This window comes from Dermacentor andersoni, chromosome 6 (assembly GCF_023375885.2).
Source record: "Dermacentor andersoni chromosome 6, qqDerAnde1_hic_scaffold, whole genome shotgun sequence".
NCBI classification, from domain to species: Eukaryota; Metazoa; Arthropoda; class Arachnida; order Ixodida; family Ixodidae; genus Dermacentor; species Dermacentor andersoni.
In genome coordinates, this window is record NC_092819.1 from 37747562 (window position 1) to 37771161 (window position 23600).

A 23600-nucleotide genomic window follows, 5' to 3' on the forward strand; every position below is an offset into this window, starting at 1 on the left:
CATAGATAGATAGATAGATAGATAGATAGATAGATAGATAGATAGATAGATAGATAGATAGATAGATAGATAGATAGATAGATAGATAGATAGATAGATAGATAGTCATACCATGAGAAGCCAACAAACACTGACACCAAGGACAACATAGGGGAAATTACTTGTGCTTAATAAATGGAATAAAGAAACGATAAATTAATGGAAATTAAAGTGGATGAAAAAACAACTTGCCGCAGGTGGGAACGGAACCCACAACCTTCGAATTTCGCGTGCGATGCTCTACAATTGAGCTACCGCGGCGCTGTTACCCCATCCACTTTCTTGGGTATTTATGTGTCCTAGTAGAACCCTGGGAATGTTAGCCAGCGCCACCACTCACATACCTTGGCGGCAGACGTGGAACGTCTTTTTTGCCGCAGGCGTCACGAGAAGGTGATCTTTTTGGGGGAAGGCAACTGGTCAATAAACCCACACATGCTACCTGAAAGCATCAATGTTGCCGGATTCGAGACCCTCGTTATGTAAACGAGAAGAGAGGGGGTTAACCGAGGGTCCCGATTTTTATTAGTCATATCATGAGAAGCCAACAAACACTGACACCAAGGACAACATAGGGGAAATAACTTGTGCCTAATAAATGGAAGAAAGAGAGGATAAATTAAGATTCGGTTCCCACCTGGGGCAAGTTGTTTTTTCATCCACTTTAATTTCCATTAATTTATCGTTTCTTTATTCCATTTATTAAGCACAACTAATTTCCCCTATGTTGTCCTTGGTGGCAGTGTTTGTTGGCTTCTCATGATATGACTAATAAAAATTGGGACCCTCGGTTAACCCCTTCTCTTCTCATATATATATATATATATATATATATATATATATATATATTTCCCGTTCCTATAGAGGGACTCCTGGTTAAATTCGGCCATCTGGGGATCATTGAAGAGCCCCCAACGCCTGGCACACGAGCACCCTTCTTTTTTTTGCATTTATTCCCCATCGAAATGCGACCGCCGTTGCCGGAATTCGAACCCGCGACCTCGTGCTTAGCAGCGCAACGCCACCATGGCGGATCCGCTCAGAGGTAAGACTAGGCGTTGAAATTTTCCCTTGCTATATAATTTTGCAGTCTGCGACGCTCGAAGAAGCGCTTCGCATGGCCAGCTCTTGAGGGCCTACCCATTACTTTCGCATGCCGCACTAACTTCGTTGACTATTTTCTCTTCACCGGCTTGGCGTTCCCTGCAGCACATATTTGAAGACGAGCAATACGTGTGTTAATTAGAACAAATATTGCGTTTGCGGGGGGCCGCGAGAAACCCGATAGCCGCTGTCACGCTAAGTGACTCGGCTATGAAATTGAAAACGCCTGCACCAAAAGAAGAAAAAAAGGTAATAGAGAAGAGAAGCTAGCTTTTCGTTTATAGCAGGAATTAGAATCACTGCAAGAACCCTAACTAGACCGGGCAGAACACGTGCTGAAATTCAAACCGGGCAAACCAGCTTCAAGTGTCATCCGTTAAGAGAAAGGAGTACGGGTCCAATGTTGCTCTGCCTGAAAACCTCGTTCGGAAATATTATTCCGATAATCCACGCCTCGACGAAGAAAGAATTTTCGAGAAACTCCGTCCCTCAGATATCAGAAACGAGGACGCGAGTTCCTCGATTAAATGGCATCTCACGAAGACCTTGCGAGTTCCTTAAGAAACGAGGCTAGAGTTCGTGATGTTCTTCTCTTACGTCCGTGTCTTTTTTGTTGCGCAATAATACTTGAGTGCTAGAGTTTGTCTTCATGCTCGAGACACCAGCGGAAGGAAGCCTTGCCGGTCCGCCGTGCCACGCTCCTTCCTTAATAATCCCGCATCGCTCCTTCCGCGTATGCCGTTTGTTATCTCCAGACGTCCCCGTAGCTCGCGTATACGCGCACGGAACCGAAGCGTAGGCGTCAGAATGAATGGGCATCGCCCATGTGGGTAAACACTTCTCCCGTAAAGCTCAACAGTGCTGTCGAGTGGGCAAACAGCGACGCCATAACCCAGAACTAACCGAAACTACGGCGAGAAACGCTTTTGGCCCAAGCTCTGCGCACCGGCACACTTCGCTCCCCTAACCCGGTGCCTCGCAAATGCGATATTTACGAAGACGTTCCGAGAGTGACCGTAATGCGTCGCGGACGGAATTCGGCGCTCACGGGAGACGACGCGCGAAAAAGAGCACTCAGGCCGGCATCGGGATGATGTTTCGAAATGCACCGACGCCTTATTTCGAAATCGAAGGGGGGGGGGGGGGGGGGGGGCGGCTTTGGCGCACAGATTTACGACGGTGCAGCTTAGCCAAAGCATTCAGAAGCGTTTTGTTCTCGTGCTTACGACCGTCCCGCTGGAGCGTGAGGAGATTTTTAGTGCCCTTAAGTCGCACCGCAAGCTCCTCGTCACATAGGAAAAAAAGAAAGTATGGGCATGCTGTGAACTGGGTTCGCATATTGAGAAACACACGAAGCACTTATGTACCTTGTGCACGCGTGGCAACGCACAACTTAAAATCCAAAAAAAAAGCAAAAGTACCACAAAAAGATGCAGACCTGAAATGGTCAGCAGTGATTTAACAAAGGAAGCCTCAGCCTGGAACCGATGTTTCGTCAAGGCGCCTGGGGTCTAACAGATATTATTTAATTTAATTTGTTGTTTATCTTATATCTTTATTTTATTACGAAACAATAAACACAGGTGAAGTACAAATACACAATCGGAGGCCCTTCATAGGTTCATAGGTGCAGTTAATGCGACGAATATAAGACTGTGTGCCGACATACCTAATAGTAGGCGTATAACATACTATTTACAACTACTACGTGGTGACTACGGTCTTTTGTTCGCTGCTTTGTTTTAATCAGACCTTCGTAATGTCTCTGCGCTTCCTAAATAGACGCTACGCACGTTCTCCGCTCCATTTTATGTGGATCATACAATTTCATTCTATTTTCACTCCACAGAATTTTACTTCACATTATATTTTATCTTCATCACATTTGCATATTTTCCTATATATTTCCGTCTTTTTTCTCTGTGACAACGATTTGCATACTAAGCTCAATAAAGCGCGGAAACGAAAGTGCTTTGTGCAATAAAGTGCTTAGACGAAAATGGATAACGTGTAGCTGAGCAACGCACCGCCAGCTCAAAATTAGGATTAGGCAATACAACAATGCAATTTTTAGACTTGATTTAAATAGTTTCCCGGAACAAAGTTCCCATTGAGTCGCTTCCCTACCAAAAGCGCATAAAATGCCGAAATGTCACACCGCAAAAAATGCTGGTTTCTTCAATGGAGAAAAACTAAAATTAAGAACAAAATCAGACAATGTTCTTCAGAGTTACGAAGACTCGGAGGCTTCGGCGACGCAGGTCACATTTCTCTGAGCGTTCGAGCAGCGTTTGCAAGCTACTACGGTACGCAAAATGAATGCAACCGCTTTTATTTTTCTCCTGTAGAGCATGCTTCGCCCGTAATACTATACCATTGAGAAAAAGCAAACTTAAGAGGAAGCTTTAGCTCAGGTGCTCCTATCTCAATACATGTAAAAGGAGAATTCGTTTTTCTCGGCAACCACTCCACCAAACTTGACGAGAGGGCGTAAACTTTATTTTCAAGTCAGTAAGATTTGAGTCCGGCGTATATATATATATATATATATATATATATATATATATATATATATATATATATATATATATGCGCACAGAGCAAGAGGAGAGAAGAGATTACATAACCGAATTGTCATCAAACGTGCAATTGAAGCGGCAAAGAACTCTCATGTCCTGCCCTTGCAAACGAAAGCGCCGTCTGTGGTGCAACGGAAAAACCAGAAGTGCCAAAACCATTTCGTCCTTTTGCCGTCTTTATAAACGATGCACGGTGCTCTTGTGGAAACTTTGGTCTCAGCGAACGCCAGCAAGCGTGCCTCCTCCGAATCCTCCTATTGCTGCCAAAACTACTCACTTTCACCGGAGTACTTCAGCGATCGAGAAAGCGAACGGACCTTAACTTACCGTTTGCTCAAATGCGGTTTGCGTGCTTCCAATGGTGCTGGGGAGAACTCTGAAGGGTCCGCGGGGACCACATTTAGAGACATGGCACCGATAAACGTAGCCTATTGAAACAGGTTGCGGTAGCGTTCCAGAATGCTTTTGCAATGATATCTTTGTGCAAGCTTCTATTCTCCAGATTTAGGTCAGGTCGAAAGAGAGGAATGTCGACGATATTCGACCGCGCTTTTGACTTGAACTGCCTTTGATTTCGCTGGCGTCAGCGCCTCCATTTCCCATACTGAGCATAGGCTCTGTAATACAGAACAAAACGTTGCATCGGATTGCACAAATAATACATAGGTGTCGAGAGTTGTCCTCATTTGGAGGCAAAAAATATCACAGCACTGAACCCGTTAGTCCTCCAGCTCTACTTATGTTACACCAACGTACGCAATGCGATCCTTAATCTTCTGTGAGCCAGTCAGGAAAGTCTTTAGCATTTTGAAAATTGAGAACTACTACTTTTTAGTGCACAAAACATCAAATTTTTCGCTCACACATGCAACTGCCAATTATATCCAACCCTGTTCTCGCTGATATTGTGCAACGGATCGAACCGAAAAACCTTGCCAGATGATCGGAATAGAAATGCATTCTTGTTGCTTTAACGACGCTGCTTCCGTTTTACCGTCAGAACGATCCTAACAGCTCAACGTACTTTTGTTATTTTCTTACTGAAAGACGGAAGGAAGTACATAGCACTTCAGCGCTACGTAGACGATGGTCAGATTGGATGGCCGAGCGAACGGACGGGTGAGGTTTGAAGCGTGAAGCAGGAAACGATACTTTTTGCTAGGCCTACGAATGTAGTCCTGGCGTACATTGCCTATTCTACGCGGTACTGAGTGTCTACGATGTACTGTTGATAAAAGTTTACCAGTGCAGTGAACAAGCATAGAGTACTTGCTCCATCGAAGAACGATTGTTAATTTCGGAACACTCACTGTCTCTGAGAAGCATGCCACTCTCGTCCGAACCAACACGTCGGACTGTGATTGCAAGCTGTACGTTGATCTCAGGAAGAAAAAAAAAAAAATACTCGCACAGAGTCCTCGCGAGGCTCTCAGTCGCAAGTGGCACGAACCGAAGGAAGCGAAGCGTCACTCCTGTCGGAAAATCGCTGAACGCCGTCAGCCAGATTCCGGAAATGAGTTTATTGCCAATCGTCCGGCCTGAAGGACAGCAACCGTGCAGACACCACGGCGACTTCAATCAGCAAACGACGCTCTTCGCAGGACCATCTCTCCCGGGAACGCCGGTGTCCAATCATTCGGGGACGGCGGACGCGCGCCCGTCGCGTCCTCCCTGATCTTTCTACTCGGAAATGACGCGTTTAACTCAATCTAGCGGGAGTGGACGACGGTCGCGTTCACCTCCGCTGGGCGCGTGGGTGTTTGTTTACAGCTTACTGCCGTACTCAACCCTGCTGTTTCACGACAGACACAGCTTGCACGATTAGTAACTGCGAAACACTCTCAATGAGAACTACGGACTCCCGACTCCAGAAACGACCAACAACATCAACAGATACGTAATAACGAAAGAGGAAAAAATGGTATCCTAACGTTCTTTAACGGTTACGAAACTCAAACTTCAACAGCCTACGGACACACAGAGGGCGTTTGTATGTGTGCGCTAGAGCGGCTTTTGGCAACGGGATAGCACGCTAACACAAGCAAACTACCGTGAGTGCTGAGAAGTGTGCTTCGACCCTGACATGAAAAAAGCTTGAGAAAAAAAAATGCCAACAAATCACGAATAGCGACTTGTTAAAGGATCGCGAACGGTCCGCTTGCCCACAACGTATACTGCCCAGTTTCTCCAACCAGGCCCAAACCTCACTATAACGCAAAAGTGCCGACTCGCAGGAGTAAAAAAAAATACGGCCCCAAACATATATACGCCCCTGCAATCGCATAAACCGACTCACGCCCGCAAGAAAAATCAAGTGTGCAGACGTTCCCACGCATGCATATAACCGCGAAGCGTGGGTGATCTTCTCGGTTAAGGAAGCAACTTACAGCGGCGAGCCTTTCACGACGCGACTAACGAAACTAAAAGACGTAAGAGATGTGTCTTTATAAAAGCAGGAGCTTGACTGCTGTGTCTAATCTCGAGGAGCAAGGAGCCTCCGGCGCCGTCTTATGACTTTCCCCACAAAATATAACGCTGCAGTTTGAATGCATTCCGCGAAGAACATATCCGCGGCCAAATCCCTTATGTTCTTTTGAGGGCACGAGGTCTGCTAGTCGTTATGTTTAGCTTCGTCCCGACTACAGCCTAAGTGGAAGCAAAACGCTCTCTAATGGAACGAAGGCGATTTCGGGCCCGAAAATCCTTTGATCTGCGCTCACTCCACCGGATGTACCTGTGCTCGTTTCCGCGCGCGTACGCCTGACGCAAAGCGAATGCCTTAATAACGGATCACGCTGACAACTCCCGAGCCACCTTCGGGCGTGAGGGGTCTCTAGGTCTCCCCATAAATGCCGCCTGCCGTTTTTACCGCGGCGCAGGCAGTCTGCCGTAAGCCGCAGGAGTTTATCTCTTCTATTAAGCCTGTAACCACGCGATCCCATCATTCAGCGGTGTATTTCTGCTGCGTGTAACTACCGGAACGAGACGCTTCGCAAATGGCAAAGCGTGTATGATGGAAGACTTGCCGAGCGCCTCGAGAAGACGGGCTGATGGCGACAACGGCGATGAATCCTGCTTAGGGAGACGCCATTTCCACCTGCAATATGTATAGGCGCATGTAATAGGATAGAGTTCGCAAGCGAAAGGGGCGTACATTACGTTCTCCCCGCCGTAAGGCCATATTCACTCCTTATGACAAGTCGAGTCGTTGTGCGTAGTGTTGGTTTCAATCTTTAGCCGTCACGACTGGACGGCATAGAGTTCGGGAGTCATATATATATATATATATATATATATATATATATATATATATATATATATATATATATGTGTGTGTGTGTGTGTGTGTGTGTGTGTGTGTGTGTGTGTGTGTGTGTGTGTGTGTGTGTGTGTGTGTGTGTGTGTGTGTGTGTGTGTGTGTGTGTGTGTGTAGTGCTACTGACATTGGCTTGCTCCGGACGACCGTCAGTAGTTGCACTTCGCTCTTCGAAGATGTGTGTTGAGTGAGCTCCTCAACAACGTTTCGCAATGCGCCAAACGCGGTTTAAACCACAGGTTCGTAACCTCAAAGAGGTGCGACGCAGTGTTAACGCATCTTTCTCGCATTTAACGCTAAATCGCCACATTTTTTTTCCATTTTTTTTTCGTCAGTAAACACGAATGTGGCGTGCTCTGTATGTGGGTGGAAAGACCTCGTGATAGAGTAACACAGACTCAGAAAGGGTATCGGCGGCCTCTGATTCACTTTCATTGCTTTTAGGCGAAAACGTCGTCAAATAAACTTGCCTGCTTTCGTACATTGCCGCCGGCACGCTGCCTCAAGTGAAGCGAATGCGAATCACGACAACGATGACGAACACGGCTATAGATAAAGCGTACGTACTCTCCTTATACGTACGCTCTTTGAAAACGTACTATCGTGCCAGCTAACTGCACTGCTCGCAACAGTTGCACCAACCGGCGGCTTTGTTGGCGCAGCGACGACGGCACAGGCAGCTTCGCTGAAGGCCTTGCATTATAGATGAGATGATCTCGCAACTGAGCTAACAGGCCAGGTTCTTTCACTATAGAGTAGCTCGACAGCTTGCCGGGCGGAAACAGAGAGCTTTAGCAAGACACAGGAAAGCTCGTGCTTAGCGCTGTATGCAGATAGCGGTAGGAGAGCGTAAGCTGATCAACAATGCGGTCGATAAGTAACCGGACTTACAAGTAGCCAGTGGAGAGAAAGTACTGTTTCTTAGATAATCTGCCTCGTGTATATGCAAATGAAGATTATTTCTTCGATTTGTGTTCAGGTTTTGCGAGAATGAGAGGCAGTGAGATCATGCGAGCATCTGCCTAAATAGCTGAGGGATTAAGAGGTCGTTCCAAATGTAGCGCAGGCTTTTAGGAGGCTCATCGGGCTCATCGAGACAACGAAGAACGAACGCTAGAAAACCTGCCTAATAGTTGATAAATCCGTTTTACTGCAACTCCGACAATTATTTCGAGAGTCATTTTCAAGCTACCCGTGTTTACTCTCCACGCCATACGCTATGCGAGCCAGGTCGGCTCAACCCCACCTCCCTCCCCCTTCCTCCCTATCCCCACTTTCTTCTTCTTCTTCTTTTTTTTTAACTTGTTACGAAGCCTACCATTTAATACCCGCTCCGCCTACAACAGAACGAATCCAGCAAAGCGCCACTTGCGAGAATGAATAATATGACCTCTTAGAGGCACGGTACCTCGCTGGGAACATTGTCTCGTCAAAACCGAAAGGCATGCGCAAAAATTCTGAGTACACGTCGTGTTTACGAGCTCTGCCTACCAGGGAACCGCACAGAGAGGGTGTGCTAATATATTTCTAAAACCAAAAACCAGCGTTCGGCTGTGTGACATAAATGAAAAACAAGAGAGTAACAGCTCAAACGGAAACAAGGGCAGCGGAGGCGTGACAAAAGCGATTGTGGGTCTCACCTTCTCAGCCGCCACGGTAGCTTAATGGCCACGGAGTTGCACTGCTAAGCTTAAGGTCGCGGGCACGGTGCCGACCATGGCGACCGCATTTCGGTGGGAACGAAATGCAAAAAACACGCGGGTACCTAGATTTATGTGCATATTAAAGGACCTTACATGGTCAAAATTATTCCGGAGTCTCGCCCCTCCCCCACCTCCGCCCTAGGCGTGCGTCGTAACGATATCATTGTTTGGCACCCGAACATCCCAGAACATATATTTCTCGCCTCCGGTGTCCTTGTTTTGGTTTCGTACAGTTACTCGTTCGCCATGTACCACCACGCCCAGTTCAGTCTCGTTACCAGAACAACGCTTTTTTTTTTCAAGTATAAATCAACACAAACTTTTCCCAAGAACTAAGGGTCGACCCCATCCCTGGTTGAAATGTGTTCCATGCGGTTGTCAATTGAAGAGGGCTGCCCACGGTGCGCATTTAGATAAAGAGTTTAGTCTTCGCGCATCACAGAGTGTCCGCGTCCGACGACAGGCGAAACAGTGCGGAAAGTAATTCGAAAATACGCGTAATGTATTTGCCGTTACGTAAGCTGGAGCTCCAAGAGCAAGTTCGCGGTGTGCCACCAGAAAGCGTTGAGTTTGGACGACACACGCTTATTAGGCACGTAGATGTGCCCTACTTAACCATTATTTGCGCAGTGCTTTCGGATAGGGAAATGATGCTGAACAATTGCAAGTTATGTGTGGTGGCAAGTGGCGGAAACACACAAGAAACGACCACATTGCGCGGGCGACTTGAATGCCTCATAATTACTTCTCCCTCGTCACTCTTCGCTCGCGCTAGCAGGCACGTCGAGACAGTTGAAGCGCTCAACGACGCTTAGAAACTCGCGAAAGTGTCCAAAAGTGCGGCTTGATGAGTTCTCGTGATCGCCACTATACGCTCGTGGCATCTGGCACTTTGACAGAAATTAAACGCTCATTTGCCGCCACCAATAACGTCACCCACAACAACCACCCGCAATGCGAGGGATGTGCGTGATTTTATTCTCCCGCCTCCCCTCGAAGAGATTCCAGACACCAGTAATTACGTGCTTAAAGCGTCGGCTGGGCCTGGTAGGCACACACAGCTTCTTTGGCCAGCCAGGGAAAATTTTGCGAGACATCGCGCTTCGCATCGCAAGGACGTGCTCATTATACAGGGGTAATCGCGGCAACTCCAGAGCTTGTCCTCGACCTCAGAGCCTGACCCACGGTTCTTCGTTCAGCAGCTCGGAACTACCTTTTCTTTTTCTTTGTTGTTGTTGTTTTGTTTTTACGAGCGCTGTTTTCGAGGCGGTCGGGAAGTTCATTGAGACCCCCCCCCCGGAAGCGCCAAGCTGTATCGTCAGCTTTGCTGAACGCCGGAAAAAGCGGCGTCACACGCGATTCGCCAACTCGACAAACTCGAGAGCACTCACGAAGGGGGTGCAGGTTTATCGTCGCCTATACTGAGCTCGCCGAGCTTCAACAGTGTATATGGCGCAAACGTCCGCCTGGCTATAAACGGCGCCCCCAACATGACGTCAAACACTTTTGTCGCAGGCGAGTTCCCGCGCGCACGCTCTGACGGATATTCTTGTTACTAAACGCGCGCTATTAAGCGGACTGTTGCACTATGACGCGGTCGGACAAGATGTAACATTACGTTTATTAAGTGAAGTACATAAAGAAAACGAGATGCAGGAAGGCGGCGATGTTATATATGCTTTGTTCAATGTAATCTCACTTTTTTTTTTTTTTTTTGAAATCGTGACGGCGGATACAAAGTCATACTCGCGAGGACTTCTCGGTCGTTAAACTTACGTATACGCGCAGCAATATTGCCGCTTCCTCTTGTGTTGTCATCTGGGCGCCGTCTCTTTACGCATCCGACAGTTGGCGCCACCCGTTTTTACCCGGCCTGAACCTTTCGTCTTGAAGATAGTGTCTACTCGATAGGACTTGGCCGGCCCCGTGTACAACCCTCTCCAACAACACACCTGTTGCAAACCAATTCGATTTGAGACAACTCTTTACAGCAAGCGATTCCGTTCGAGCCACACTGTCGTCGAGAGCAGCGAACCAGTCGGCTTCACAACAAGGAAAGCTCACTTGTGCCGGAGGCAGCAGCTCGGTTGCAGGTAACGCGAGCTCGAAACTTTTGCGCCTCGCGCGTCAACGTTACTCAAATGATATTGCGGAACAAAAAACGACACGGACGTAAGAGAAGACGACACACCAAGCGCAAACTTTCAACTAAGTTTGCGCTTGGTGCGTCGTCCGTGTCGTTTTTTGCTGCGCAATATCATTTGAGTGATGGATTACCAACTTGCCCGGAATGCTGCTCTCATTAAGCGTCAACGTAGCTTCTCATACGTGCGAATACTGCTGGTGCAGTGTGCCCGTCATTTGAACGCGGCGTCCGTCACAGGTCGGCGGCGCCAGGTGTAGCCGGCGATCGGCACGAGACTCACCTTCTTTCGGAACTCTGCCGGAATGCCGTCGGGTAGCCGGACGACGATTTTTGTGGCGTCCATCCATTGGGCGAAGCCCGATTCGCCGCGTCCTGGCTCCAGGCTGAAGCGCATGCGAGTGTCCACGCCTGCGCAGTGGGGACGAAACAGAAGAGAGAGAGAGAGAGAGAGAGTGCCGTAAGTAAAGCTGCGTGAGGATTTGACCATGTATATGATGTATATGTATATGATGTTTGTATATGTTTACAAGAATAACAACGACGACGACAACAACAACAACAACAACAACAATAATAATAATAATAATAATAATAATAATAATAATAATAATAATAATAATAATACAGGGCGGCGAGCTTATGAAAACCTCCCGACGAAAATTATCAGAGCTTTATCCCGTTTCGTACTTGTTTGTTTTCAAGAACACAGTTTGCTTTGTTAGGCCGAGAAAAGCGGCATATTGCATGCAAGAAATAAGAAGGAACACAATGCTCATAACCTTGTGGAAACATATATTTGTGACAAAGACGAACCCAACGAAATATTGGCGCCGCGCTCGAAGCTATAAACTGTGAGGTAACATGTTCTGCTTAAATGTTGACGTCCTCACTTTCCTTACGCCAAACGAACTACACAAAATACGGCAATTCATTTTATTTTTCGATCGCGCGGTTTGCCATAGGGCATATTATTTAAATATATGCGTGCAGTATTTCCTCGTGAAGAAGTTCCGTCGTTGACTGGCTAATGGAAATTATCGTCCTTATTTACCTGTTCGTAATCTGTAGGGTTGTCTGCCCGTATCCCGGCATCTCTAAGTACTTTATCTCTTGTGACCTTTGTCCCTCTATAACTATAGACAACTGTCATTTGTCCTTACACCGCCTAAATAGCCAGCGGTTTCGCTCACGTAAAAGGCGCGCGAACTTGAAGAAAAGCTACCGCATCGAGAAAGCAAAAATTGCTTTGCTCGTGGTGCGTATCGGTGTGTTTGCCCATCCCAAGCCAACGCCCCCTTCGCATTCACAATGCATTAGCTTTCGTTTGTACTCATAAGAAATACCCCCCACTACTTGACGTGTCATTGATTCGTAGGACTTGACGTGCCAAAGAAATACTGAGCCTATGAGATATAAGCCCTCCGTAGCGGAGGGATTCGGATCAATTTGGACCACCAAGAGTTCCTTAAAGCGCAGCTAAATAAAACTGCGCAAACCTCTTTCCAAATCGCTTCAATCCAGTGACCTCCCATGCCACTCTATCACTCGGAAGCGATTTAAGGTCGCTTGCGTAAGAAAAATTTCACACTTTCATCACTACACCCTCCTATGCAAGACACCTGCAGCAGAAATCGTAATAATTTAGGCTAAAAAATAAACGCGCTCAGGTCTATCGTACAACACACGTCCGAAATGAACACTAACGAGACGTAGTTCCGGATTCTGATTACACGCTTGCAGCGGGTCGTTCCTTTCATCCGGACCCGTTTCAGCAAAGGACGCCTTTACAAACGTTTACTGTCCACGCGCACTTTCCGCGAACTCGGGCTGTATCGCGGAAATCAACATACGATTTTTTTGTTTTGTTTTGCCGCGCGAACGAAAGTCTCCGTTTCGGCGTCCGTACAGATTCCCTTGATGCCCCCGCGATGGTGGCTGCGTTTCCCTCGCTCTGGAATATTTCGTTCAAACGACAACTTGCAAACGCAGCTATTTCTGAGGGAGACTTCCTGCTTTCGCCATTGCCCGCCATTTCAAGAGAGCCCAAGAGAGGTACATTTGGAAATGGCCCATGTGGCATTCAAAGGGCCGCTTGGCGTCGTTCCGGAGTCGAAAACACATTCGTAAAGGGAACCATTTAAATACTTTTTTTCTCAGCTGGTGTGGGACCTGCGGGAGGAACGAACGCGAACTGGTAAATAGACGCACACACACACAGACGTGTTCGTACGAATGCGGTAGAATGGCGGAGCGTTGCACCTTGAAAGGCTTCAATCAGCGTCGCAAGCACAACACAGCAGAAGGAACCTCACTGCAATCTGGTGTCTTCTTCTTTTTTTGTGTGTGTGTGTGTGCTATATTGTGCGATGTGTAGCTACGTGCAAGGCATGCGCGTACGTGTGTGCGTGCGCTTGTTGTTTTTGTTGTTGTTGTTGTCAGTGGGTCGCGGTTCATCGCCTTAGAAGAGACTTACAAGTTTGATCTACTCCAGCGTATGACATAGACATCTATTTACGCACTAACACATTTTTCGTGCTCTAAAGGAAACTTGTCTTGCGGTTACTGGAAATTTTTTTCAGATGACTTCTCTAAAAACACCGTCTTCAGGGTGATCGCGGCGCTGTCCATCCATGTATTTCATTCAGACATTTCTTTTTGTGTGTGCTTTATAAATTTCCACATTCTTTATTATGTGGTATTAAAATAATTAGTATTATCTCTGTTTAAGTAGACGTTGGGACGTGGGCACAGCGCCAGTTATTACTCTTCCTTGACTTGAGAATGCCCAAAAGCTGTGCATATTTCAGAAGCAAAAGTAAGAGAAACCACACAGTGACATTGTTGCACTCGAAGGGCATATTCTATTCGCCCAGCTGTCTTCGTCAGAATTCGCATTTATTAAGGATGTTTTTTATCTTATTACAGAAACGCTTCGCTTCAAAATGTTACACCTGGTTCGTCAATTGTATTTCCTCGCCTTTCGACTCCGTTTTGACATTGCACTTATAGATAAACATACATCAGAAAATCACTGCACCTACCCTGCAAGACAGTCAACACGACATCAACACCATTGAAAGAAAGCGAGAAAGAGAGAGAGCAAGGGAAATAAACACATACTAACACATAAGAAGAAAGAGAGAAACACATAAGAAAGGGGAAAGGCGGGAAGGTTAACCAGAATGGAAGATACCGTTTGCTACCCTACAGTTTGATGTACTGCGATGTACTCTATGTCGTCTTCGCTGCTGCAAAGATAATGGGTGCTGCAAGCAGCTTAGGACTACTCTTTCTGCAGTGCTGTAGACAGAGAGAGAAAGGAAAGGAAGGACGTATTAAGTGTATTGAGTGATGCCGTGACGTATACACGGCATCACTTCGAGTGAAGAAAGTTATAAAACTTCGAGTGAAGAAAGTTATAAAGGCTTTTTTTAAAGCTACGTGGCGCACGTTAGTCAAATGAATAGCAGGCCGGAAGCAGGCGCGGTCGGAGTCGAGAAACCGCGGCGCGCTCACTTTCGCGGCGAGGCCTGAGATCATGCGCGGTCTCGCCAAGGTGGCAGGCCGCGCTGCGACGAAACAAAAGATGGCCGCCTGCGAATCGCTCTCGCCGCTTCCTAGTCGAGCGTGCCACCATTGCGAGCCCGTGCTTCGCCGTCTTAGATCTTCGCCGTAAATCTATCGGCCGGCCAGGAGGATTAGTAGGATCTTGACGAGGGCTAGCTGGTTCGCATTTACAACTGAGGTTAAACAGCGCGAATGAAACAAGGACACGATGAAACAAATAGCACAGACAAGCGCCGACTGTTGGCAGTCTGCGCTTGTCTGTGCTATTTGTTTCCCCGTGTCCTTGTCTCATTCGCGCTGTTTTACGTTAGTTCTAAAGGCCAGTAGGAGTTACAGGTTTTTCTGGCGGAAGGCGGCGCATGCCTGCCACTGCTTAGCGGCCTCTTTACGCTCGAGCCGCCCATCGCCGCAAGCCGCACCGCACGCGTGCGGTTGCGCGGCAAATCGCACGCATCCCGCACTTGTGCACAAGTTACCGCTTACACTGTGTACACAGTGTATACCTTACACATTGTGAACCGAAATTTGTGCACATGTGTTTGATACGTGCAATCTTTCGCGCGACCGCAAGCGTGCGGTGCGGCTTGCGGCGATGGGCGGGTCGAGGGTAAACAGGCCCTTGGCGGCCTGATCTGTGTCCGTCTCCGCAAGGCGCGTTTGCCGTCTCCGACGTGCTGTGGGGATTGATCAGTTCAATAAGACGCGCGGAGCTGAACGTAAGGCGGGATGAAGAAATTGAGTGCGGGCTGGCTAGGCGCGGGAAATTGGGAAGTGGGATGATAAGAAAAAGAGTGAAAAAAGAGAAATGAGAGATCGAAATAAATAGCGAGGTCACTGTTCAGAGACGCACGATGTAAGCCCACGCGTCTAACACATCCCCAAGAAGCGCGGGGAGAGCACCACAAAGAAATACGAAAAAAAAAAAATGGGTGGCGCCTAGGTTGTGCAGACGAACCTGGAGGGAAAATGCGTTCAACCAACGCACGTATCTTGGGCAAATATGTTTTCGGGATGCAACGCGATCGTCGAGAGAGAAGGAAAATTTTTGTTGCACGGAAAAAAGAACAACAAACAAAATTTCTGTTGAGGAAGGTGACGATGAAAAGTGCGAAGAGGAGTTGTTCCAGAAAGTGTGAGCGTTTCCACTTCTATGAAAATAGAATGTTGTATAATTCTCTACATGATCGCCCTTTCTGTATTCTTCATCCAACCACCCATATCACATTTGTTCAGCTTTCTCGCTTTTTTTTTTTTGAGATAGCACTCACAAACTCGTTGGAGGGCTAATTTATTATTTATTTTCGGCAAACTGTCCAGATCACAATTTATGGCTTTATCTAGATAAATGGTTTGAACATGGCGGTACCGACGTCCGCCGAACAAATACTTTTTTCTGTTGTTCTTTTTTTCTGACAGAAGGCTCGCAGTACTCAAAGGAGCCAGTGTGAACACTGTTACGTTTCGCCTACAACGCGCGGTAATGCCGGCGCGGATGCAACGGACGCCGGGGCTTTGTTCAAAGCGGCGGACATTTTGGCCCGTCCGACGCCGCCGCGACGCCTACCCGCCAAGCGTGTCCAGGCGTGTTTAAGTGCCACGTGTCTTCGTGTGTGCGTGTGTGCGTGTGTGTGTGTGTGCCCTCGCTTGTCAAAGCGCGGCAGCCGGGGAGCGGAGTTCCCCGAATGAGGAGCCTGGAGGTCTCTCGGCTCAACCGTTCGCGCCGTCGTGTGGGCGGTTGGCGATGCGTCACTACACTCGGTTCAGCAGGTCTCTCGGCTCAACCGCTCGCGCCGTCGTGGGCTCCTGCTGCGCCGTCCCGTGACCTTCATCCCATGACCTTCTCTTTTGGACCGCGACGCCGAGGGTATAAGAGCAGCTGCCCCCGGACGCCAGGAGAGAGGCTCCGATTTGTACTGTTGAGTTACGTGCTCTCCCGTCTCTCCACTTCGGTCGAACTGACCGGCCGCTCTTTTGCTATGTTAGAATAAACAAGTTGTTCTGTTACCAGTCTTCTCATGCTTTGCCGGGACCTTCGGATGCTTCCAGTGCCCCAGGCCGCCAGGCCAACGCTACCCTTGGGGCTTGCGACCCATTGGCAATAACGGGCGTCAGCACCGAGACCCCAACAACTCGTGCCAGCGGTGCGATTACAACATCTGGTTGGCAGCGGTGGGATCGCGACAACGGAGGCCAGCAGCGAAGAGATGCGGTTGAATGTATGCTGAGCAGCACAACGACCATCCGGGAGCAGTGCAACGAGCCCTGTGTGATGACTGGTTGCCTGCAGCGGAACGACTGCGCGGAGTTCTTGGCTGCAAGGTTTGGTGAGTGCGGGACTTTCTTCTTCTGAGTTTTGCCAGGCTTTTGTTAGTGTTAGAAACAGAGCTGGTAATTGTGGTTGTCGTTGCTACCGGGTTAGTTTGCGGCAAGACAATAGTAGGCAGTAGAGAAAGCAGCATTCAGAGCAGCCATGGATTTGAAGTCGTTGCGCAAACCGAAATTGCTGGAGCTTGCAAGAGAGTTGGGTCTGGATGTCTCAGACAAACTCAGAAAACCAGAACTGCTAAGGGCTATTCTTGAGTTAGAAGCTGAGGATGACGAGCTGTCGGAATGCCTTGAGACCATTGAGGAGAGGGAGACGGCAAAAAGACAGGAGCGTGAACGTAAAGAACAGATAGAACGAGAGCAACAAGAGAAAGAAAGAGAGCGCGACCGTCAACACGCTTTGGAAATGAAGCGTCTCGAGTTAGAGATGGAACGCGCTCGTAATGGAAGTCAGGCACACGGTGCAGGAGAACGAGTATTGTTCAAAATGACTGACCTGATGCGGCCGTTTAAGCTTGGAGAGGACATTGGTTTGTTCCTGGTTAACTTTGAGCGAACGTGCGAGAAGCAGGGGTTCTCTCGGGAAACGTGGCCACAGCGCTTGCTCACTTTGCTACCCGGCGAGGCGGCCGACGTAGTCGCTCGCTTGGAGAGAGAGCAGGCAGAGGATTTCGACAAAGTGAAATCGAGTCTGCTAAAAAAGTACCGGCTGTCAGCGGAGGCGTTCCGTCGGAAGTTTCGGGAAAATGAGAAAGGCAGAAGTGAGTCATATACAGAGTTTGCGTACAGGCTTATGTCAAACATGCAGGAGTGGCTCAAAGAAGAGAAAGCGTTTGGTGACCACGAGAAAGTTCTGCAGTGTTTCGGGCTAGAACAGTTTTATAGTCGGTTACCTGAGAACGTGCGGTACTGGGTCTTGGATAGGCCAGACGTTAGTACGGTGGCTAGAGCCGCTGAGTTAGCCGAGGAGTTTGTGACGCGTCGGGCTCGTGGAGCTAAGGACGGTCAAAAGGGTGAATTTGGCTCCAAGTTTGAGAGGCCAAAGTTCACGCCCATGAGAGCAAAGGGGGACACACGTAGTTCGGATGCGAGTGAAAGCAGTCCGACCGAACGTAAGGAGACGGCGGCAACCGAAGCCGAACGCAGAAAGCGGTTCGAGACGAGGCAAGCGCGCGTTTGTTATACGTGCCAGAAGCCGGGTCACTTTTCGGCGCAGTGTCCAGAAACAAAAACACAAGTCGTGTTTTTGTCTATATGCAGCACTGACGAGAACATGAAGCTTCTCGAGCCTTACATGCGAGACCTCCTCGTGAACGGGAAAGAGTGCCGAGTGCTTCGCGATTCCGCAGCTACAATGGATGTAGTTCACCCCTCTTACGTAGAACCCGATATGTTCACGGGCGAGTGCGCATGGATCAAGCAAGCAGTGGAAGCTCATAGCGTGTGTCTGCCGGTAGCAAAAGTGCTTATTGAAGGACCTTTCGGAGCACTTGAGACGGAGGCCGCAGTGTCATCTATGCTGCCCCCCCAGTACCCGTACCTATTTTCGAACAGGTCCGATCACCTCCTGCGCGAGAAGGGGCTTTTGTTTGGTGAGGCTAGCGTTCAGGCCTTAACCAGATCGAAGGTTCGGGAGCTCGCTGCAAAGGCGGTAGTTGCGGGGCCGACGTTGTTGAACGATGAGAAAGGGTCAGAGGCGCAGCAAGCTGGTATTCAGAGCACGCCCGAACTGAATAAAATTGAGCCTGTAGCGTTAAAGGCAGCAGATACTGGAGAGGAAAATCCCGACACGGGAAAGTTAGAAGAGCTGTCTCCAGATTTGCTCATCGCGCCTACGTCAGACGGACTTAACAGGTTGCTAAAAGTCAGCCGGTCGGCTTTGATAGCCGAGCAAAAGAAGGATGGCAGCCTAGAAAACATACGCTGCCTTATCAAGGAAGGTATCGCCAAGAAAAATGCTCGCTTTGTGGAAAGAGGTGGGGTCCTGTACCGGAAGTATCTAGACCGCAGGGGAGTGGAGTTCGATCAGCTGATCGTGCCTCAATGCTATCGTCAGGATCTGTTGCGCTTGTCGCATGGGGGTTCGTGGTCCGGACACCTAGGAGTTAAGAAAACTAAGGACCGTCTCTTGCAGGAGTACTATTGGCCAGGGTGTTTTCGGGACGCAGACCACTTTGTGAAGACATGCGACACCTGTCAGCGGGTGGGCAAGCCAGGGGACAAATCGAGGGCGCCGTTGAAGTTGGTACCTATCATTACGGAGCCTTTTAGACGGCTCGTTATTGATACAGTGGGACCTCTCCCGGTAACAGCCACGGGGTACCGACACATTTTGACTGTGATCTGCCCAGCGACAAAGTTCCCTGAAGCAGTGCCGCTTAAAGAACTCAGCTCAGTTGAGATAGTCAATGCACTACTGTCCATATTTGCGCGAGTTGGTTTTCCTGCAGAAATCCAGTCAGATCAGGGTACAGTGTTTACTAGCGCTTTGACGACAGCCTTTCTCGAAAGGTGCGGGGTAAGGCTGTTACACAGCTCAGTGCACCACCCCCAGTCGAATTCCGTTGAGAAGCTCCACTCCGTCATGAAGCGCGTGTTGAGAGCATTGTGTTTTGAACATCAAACTGACTGGGAGCTGTGTCTGCCTGGAGTGATGTTTGCATTAAGGACCGCGCCGCATGCGGCTACGGGGTTTTCGCCAGCTGAGCTGGTGTACGGTCGCTCGCTGCGATCTCCGCTTCGCATGCTTCGAGAATCATGGGAAGGCAGGGGCGACGACCCAGTCGTGGTAGAGTACGTGCTTAAGCTCCTCGAACGCTTAAGAAGGGCACAGGAGTTGTCAGGTGAAGCAATGGCAGAGGCCCAGCAGAGGGCCAAGGTTTATTATGATCGGACAGCCAGGGCCCGTCGTTTTGAGGTGGGCGATGAGGTCATGATATTGCGCACATCGCTAAAGAACAAACTCGACGTGCAGTGGGAGGGCCCAGCACGGATTGTTCAAAAACTGTCGGACGTTAACTACGTGGTGAGTCTGCCAGGAAAGCGGAAAGCACAGCAAGTTTACCACTGTAATTTGCTCAAACCCTATAAGCAACGGGAAGCAGTGGTGTGCATGATGGTAAACGTGCCCGAAGAGCTTCCGGTCGAGCTTCCGGGACTAGGCTCAGTGACGAACAGGAAAGACACCGATCAAGTCATTAGTGACTTAATAAGTAAAGCATCGCTGTCGCCTGAGCAGAAAACAGAACTACACCAGCTCTTACAAGAGTTTCAAGGTCTGTTCTCTGAGAGGCCTGGTAGGACTTCTGTCCTTACTCATGACATAGAACTTACCTCCCCAGAGCCAGTACGATCCAAGGCGTACCGGGTGTCACCCCGCCAGAGCGATATTATGGAGGCTGAGGTAAAGAAAATGCTACAGCTCGGTGTTATTGAAGCGGGTGAGAGTGATTATACCTCCCCTTTGATTTTAGTTGAGGTACCGGGCAAGGAACCTCGTCCTTGCGTCGACTACCGCAGGCTTAATTCCATCACTAAGGATCAAATTTATCCGATCCCTAACATCGAGGAGCGCCTTGAGAGAGTGAGTAGCGCTCAGTTTATTTCCACCCTAGATCTTGTCAGGGGTTATTGGCAGGTTCCACTTACAGAAGAGGCTAGTAGGTATGCGGCGTTCATTTCACCAATGGGGACATTCCGTCCTAAAGTTTTGAGTTTTGGTTTGAAGAACGCGCCATACTGCTTTTCAAGCCTCATGGATAAAGTGTTGCGGGGACAGCAAGAATTCGCTTTACCGTATCTAGACGACGTAGCGATATTCTCCGCATCCTGGCCTGAGCATATGGCGCACTTGCGGGCAGTGCTAACCCGCCTGCGCGATGCGGGCTTGACAGTCAAGGCTCCCAAGTGCCAGTTAGCAAAGGCCGAGGCTGTCTACCTCGGACACGTGATTGGTCGGGGTCGACGCCGCCCCTCTGAAATAAAGGTGGCCGCTGTGCGAGACTTCCCGCAACCGCGCACGAAGACCGATATTCGGTCGTTCTTAGGTGTCGCCGGCTACTATCAGAGGTACATCCCCAGGTACTCTGATATCGCGGCTCCCTTGACGGATGCTCTAAGAAAGACAGAGCCGCAAACAGTCGTCTGGGATGAGACGAAGGAAAGAGCTTTTAGCGCCCTAAAGAGCGCCCTAACAAGCCAGCCTGTGCTACGATCGCCCGACTACACAAAAGGGTTCGTTGTTCAGTGTGATGCTAGTGAGCGAGGCATGGGCGTTGTACTGTGCCAACGGGAAAATGGAGAAGTAGAACACCCCGTCCTGTATGCTAGTCGTAAGCTGACCAGTCGTGAGCAGGCGTATAGCGCCACCGAGAAAGAGTGTGCGTGTATCGTGTGGGCCGTTCAGAAATTGTCATGTTACCTAGCCGGCTCGAGGTTTATCATTGAAACGGATCACTGCCCTCTCCAATGGCTGCAGACCATCTCTCCCAAAAATGGCCGCCTCCTGCGCTGGAGCCTCGCTTTGCAACAATATTCCTTTGAGGTGCGTTACAAAAAGGGGAGTCTCAACGGTAACGCCGATGGCTTAAGTCGAAGCCCCTAACGTGGGAATCAGCCTCAAAATTGCTTGTTACTGATGTTTTTCTTCCTGAGGCAGGATTTTTAACCTATTGCTTTTGTGTAGTGTTTCAAAGTGATGATGTGCTTTCTAGTGCAATTTTTCGATTTGTGGACGCGTTCTGAGTGCTGCTAAACTACTGTAAGGAACTAGGCAGCAGTAAAAAAAGGGGAAAGAGCCTGGCAGGGCTTAGTGAGGGTTGTGCCGTGCTTGCTGACTGAGCGGTTGACTTTTGGCGTGGTTCTAACGCTTGCCGGAAACGAGAACAAAAATGTCAACTCTCCCGAAGTCACTTTGCAGTGTCCTGTGTGCACCTGAACGTGAGAACGAGGCCTTCTCTGTGCGCTGCGCTCAAGAAACGCCCAAGGACGCCCAACTTCGGTTATGAGCATCATCGAGCGACATCCCTCCGGACAGCGGATGCAGTCCCCTGACCTTCGGGATCTCCTTCCCCCGGCGGGGCGGTCTGTTACGTTTCGCCTACAACGCGCGGTAATGCCGGCGCGGATGCAACGGACGCCGGGGCTTTGTTCAAAGCGGCGGACATTTTGGCCCGTCCGACGCCGCCGCGACGCCTACCCGCCAAGCGTGTCCAGGCGTGTTTCAGTGCCACGTGTCTTCGTGTGTGCGTGTGTGTGTGTGTGCCCTCGCTTGTCAAAGCGCGGCAGCCGGGGAGCGGAGTTCCCCGAATGAGGAGCCTGGAGGTCTCTCGGCTCAACCGTTCGCGCCGTCGTGTGGGCGGTTGGCGATGCGTCACTACACTCGGTTCAGCAGGTCTCTCGGCTCAACCGCTCGCGCCGTCGTGGGCTCCTGCTGCGCCGTCCCGTGACCTTCATCCCGTGACCTTCTCTTTTGGACCGCGACGCCGAGGGTATAAGAGCAGCTGCCCCCGGACGCCAGGAGAGAGGCTCCGATTTGTACTGTTGAGTTACGTGCTCTCCCGTCTCTCCACTTCGGTCGAACTGACCGGCCGCTCTTTTGCTATGTTAGAATAAACAAGTTGTTCTGTTACCAGTCTTCTCATGCTTTGCCGGGACCTTCGGATGCTTCCAGTGCCCCAGGCCGCCAGGCCAACGCTACCCTTGGGGCTTGCGACCCATTGGCAATAACGGGCGTCAGCACCGAGACCCCAACAACTCGTGCCAGCGGTGCGATTACAACAACACTAACTGCATCCATGATTTATTACCGAAGTTAATAAAAAACTTTGCTTGCTCGGATCGTTATACCTGCAGTCGACGTCGCACGTTCGTTGTCGCAATGTGCACTGCCAGAGGAAAATAAAAAATATTGACCATTGCAAAGTTCAGGTCGGAGGATGTTTTATCAGTAATTACGGAACACCTAATCTGTAGCCACAAAACTGGCTCAGAGCACTGGCCCCGCGCGAAGATCACGATAAAAATCTCAGAGGAAAACAGCAGACCAATGCGGGATTCAAGCGCATTGTAAGCTTCCGGATCGAACATTAAACACTGGGTTAAGAAGAACTCTATCTTTAATAACAATTTTTTTGTCTCTTCATGCGCCATAGTTTCCGATTTACAAATCAATTTCGATGCCACGGCGCTGCGTGCTTCAGAAGACCGCAGAAAAAATTTCAGAGTTATTGAGCTATGTTATTTGTGTAGCTTTACGTTTCCAAAACGGAGAGTTGGTCCACAGTAAACCTTCTCGCAGGCGACAAACTCTACGTGGCACTTTCAACGTACAAATCAGGTGTCCATGCGTGCGTGCGTAGCTCACTTGCGGTGGCTATGTATAGCCTTCAATCATTGCATTTTTTTTTCAGCTTCTCGTTATCTCACCACGGAAGAAGAATGGGAGGAGGCGCTCAAGAGCACCAACCTCGCCGATCAGCTACGGGCCGCCCCGAAGGCCCGCGGCGCGACAGTTAGGCACGGCCCGCCCGTCCCGACGTGGGAGCGGCACCGAAGCAGCTCCTCCGAAGTAAGGGGGTTTCGGCGTCACTCCTCAGCACCTGAATAACGTTCATTACCTGCCTGCCTGCCTGCCCTATGTAATGCCTGTCAAGGGGCTTTGGGGTATGCGAATTAAAAAAAAGAAAGCATCGCTGAACGCTGGCTTCTTTGCAGGTTGTCCCACATACAGGTTGTCCCACATACCTTGAGCCAAAGTTTTAAAAATGAAAAGCACTCCCGACGCGAGTTGAACCGAATGCATAATGTTGGCACTGGCCTAG

General features: G+C 49.3%; 1 protein-coding gene across 3 annotated transcripts in view; it reads right to left on the minus strand.

Moving 5' to 3' along the window:
- LOC126521915 (uncharacterized) overlaps positions 1-23600 on the minus strand; it is a 227000-nt gene that overhangs the window by 23469 nt on the left and 179931 nt on the right. For all 3 annotated transcript variants that reach the window (XM_050170658.3, XM_050170656.3, XM_055066174.2), the window contains one exon: positions 11168-11295. In XM_050170658.3, coding sequence (XP_050026615.1) covers positions 11168-11295 — 128 coding nt within the window. The remainder of the gene's footprint in view (positions 1-11167; positions 11296-23600) is intronic.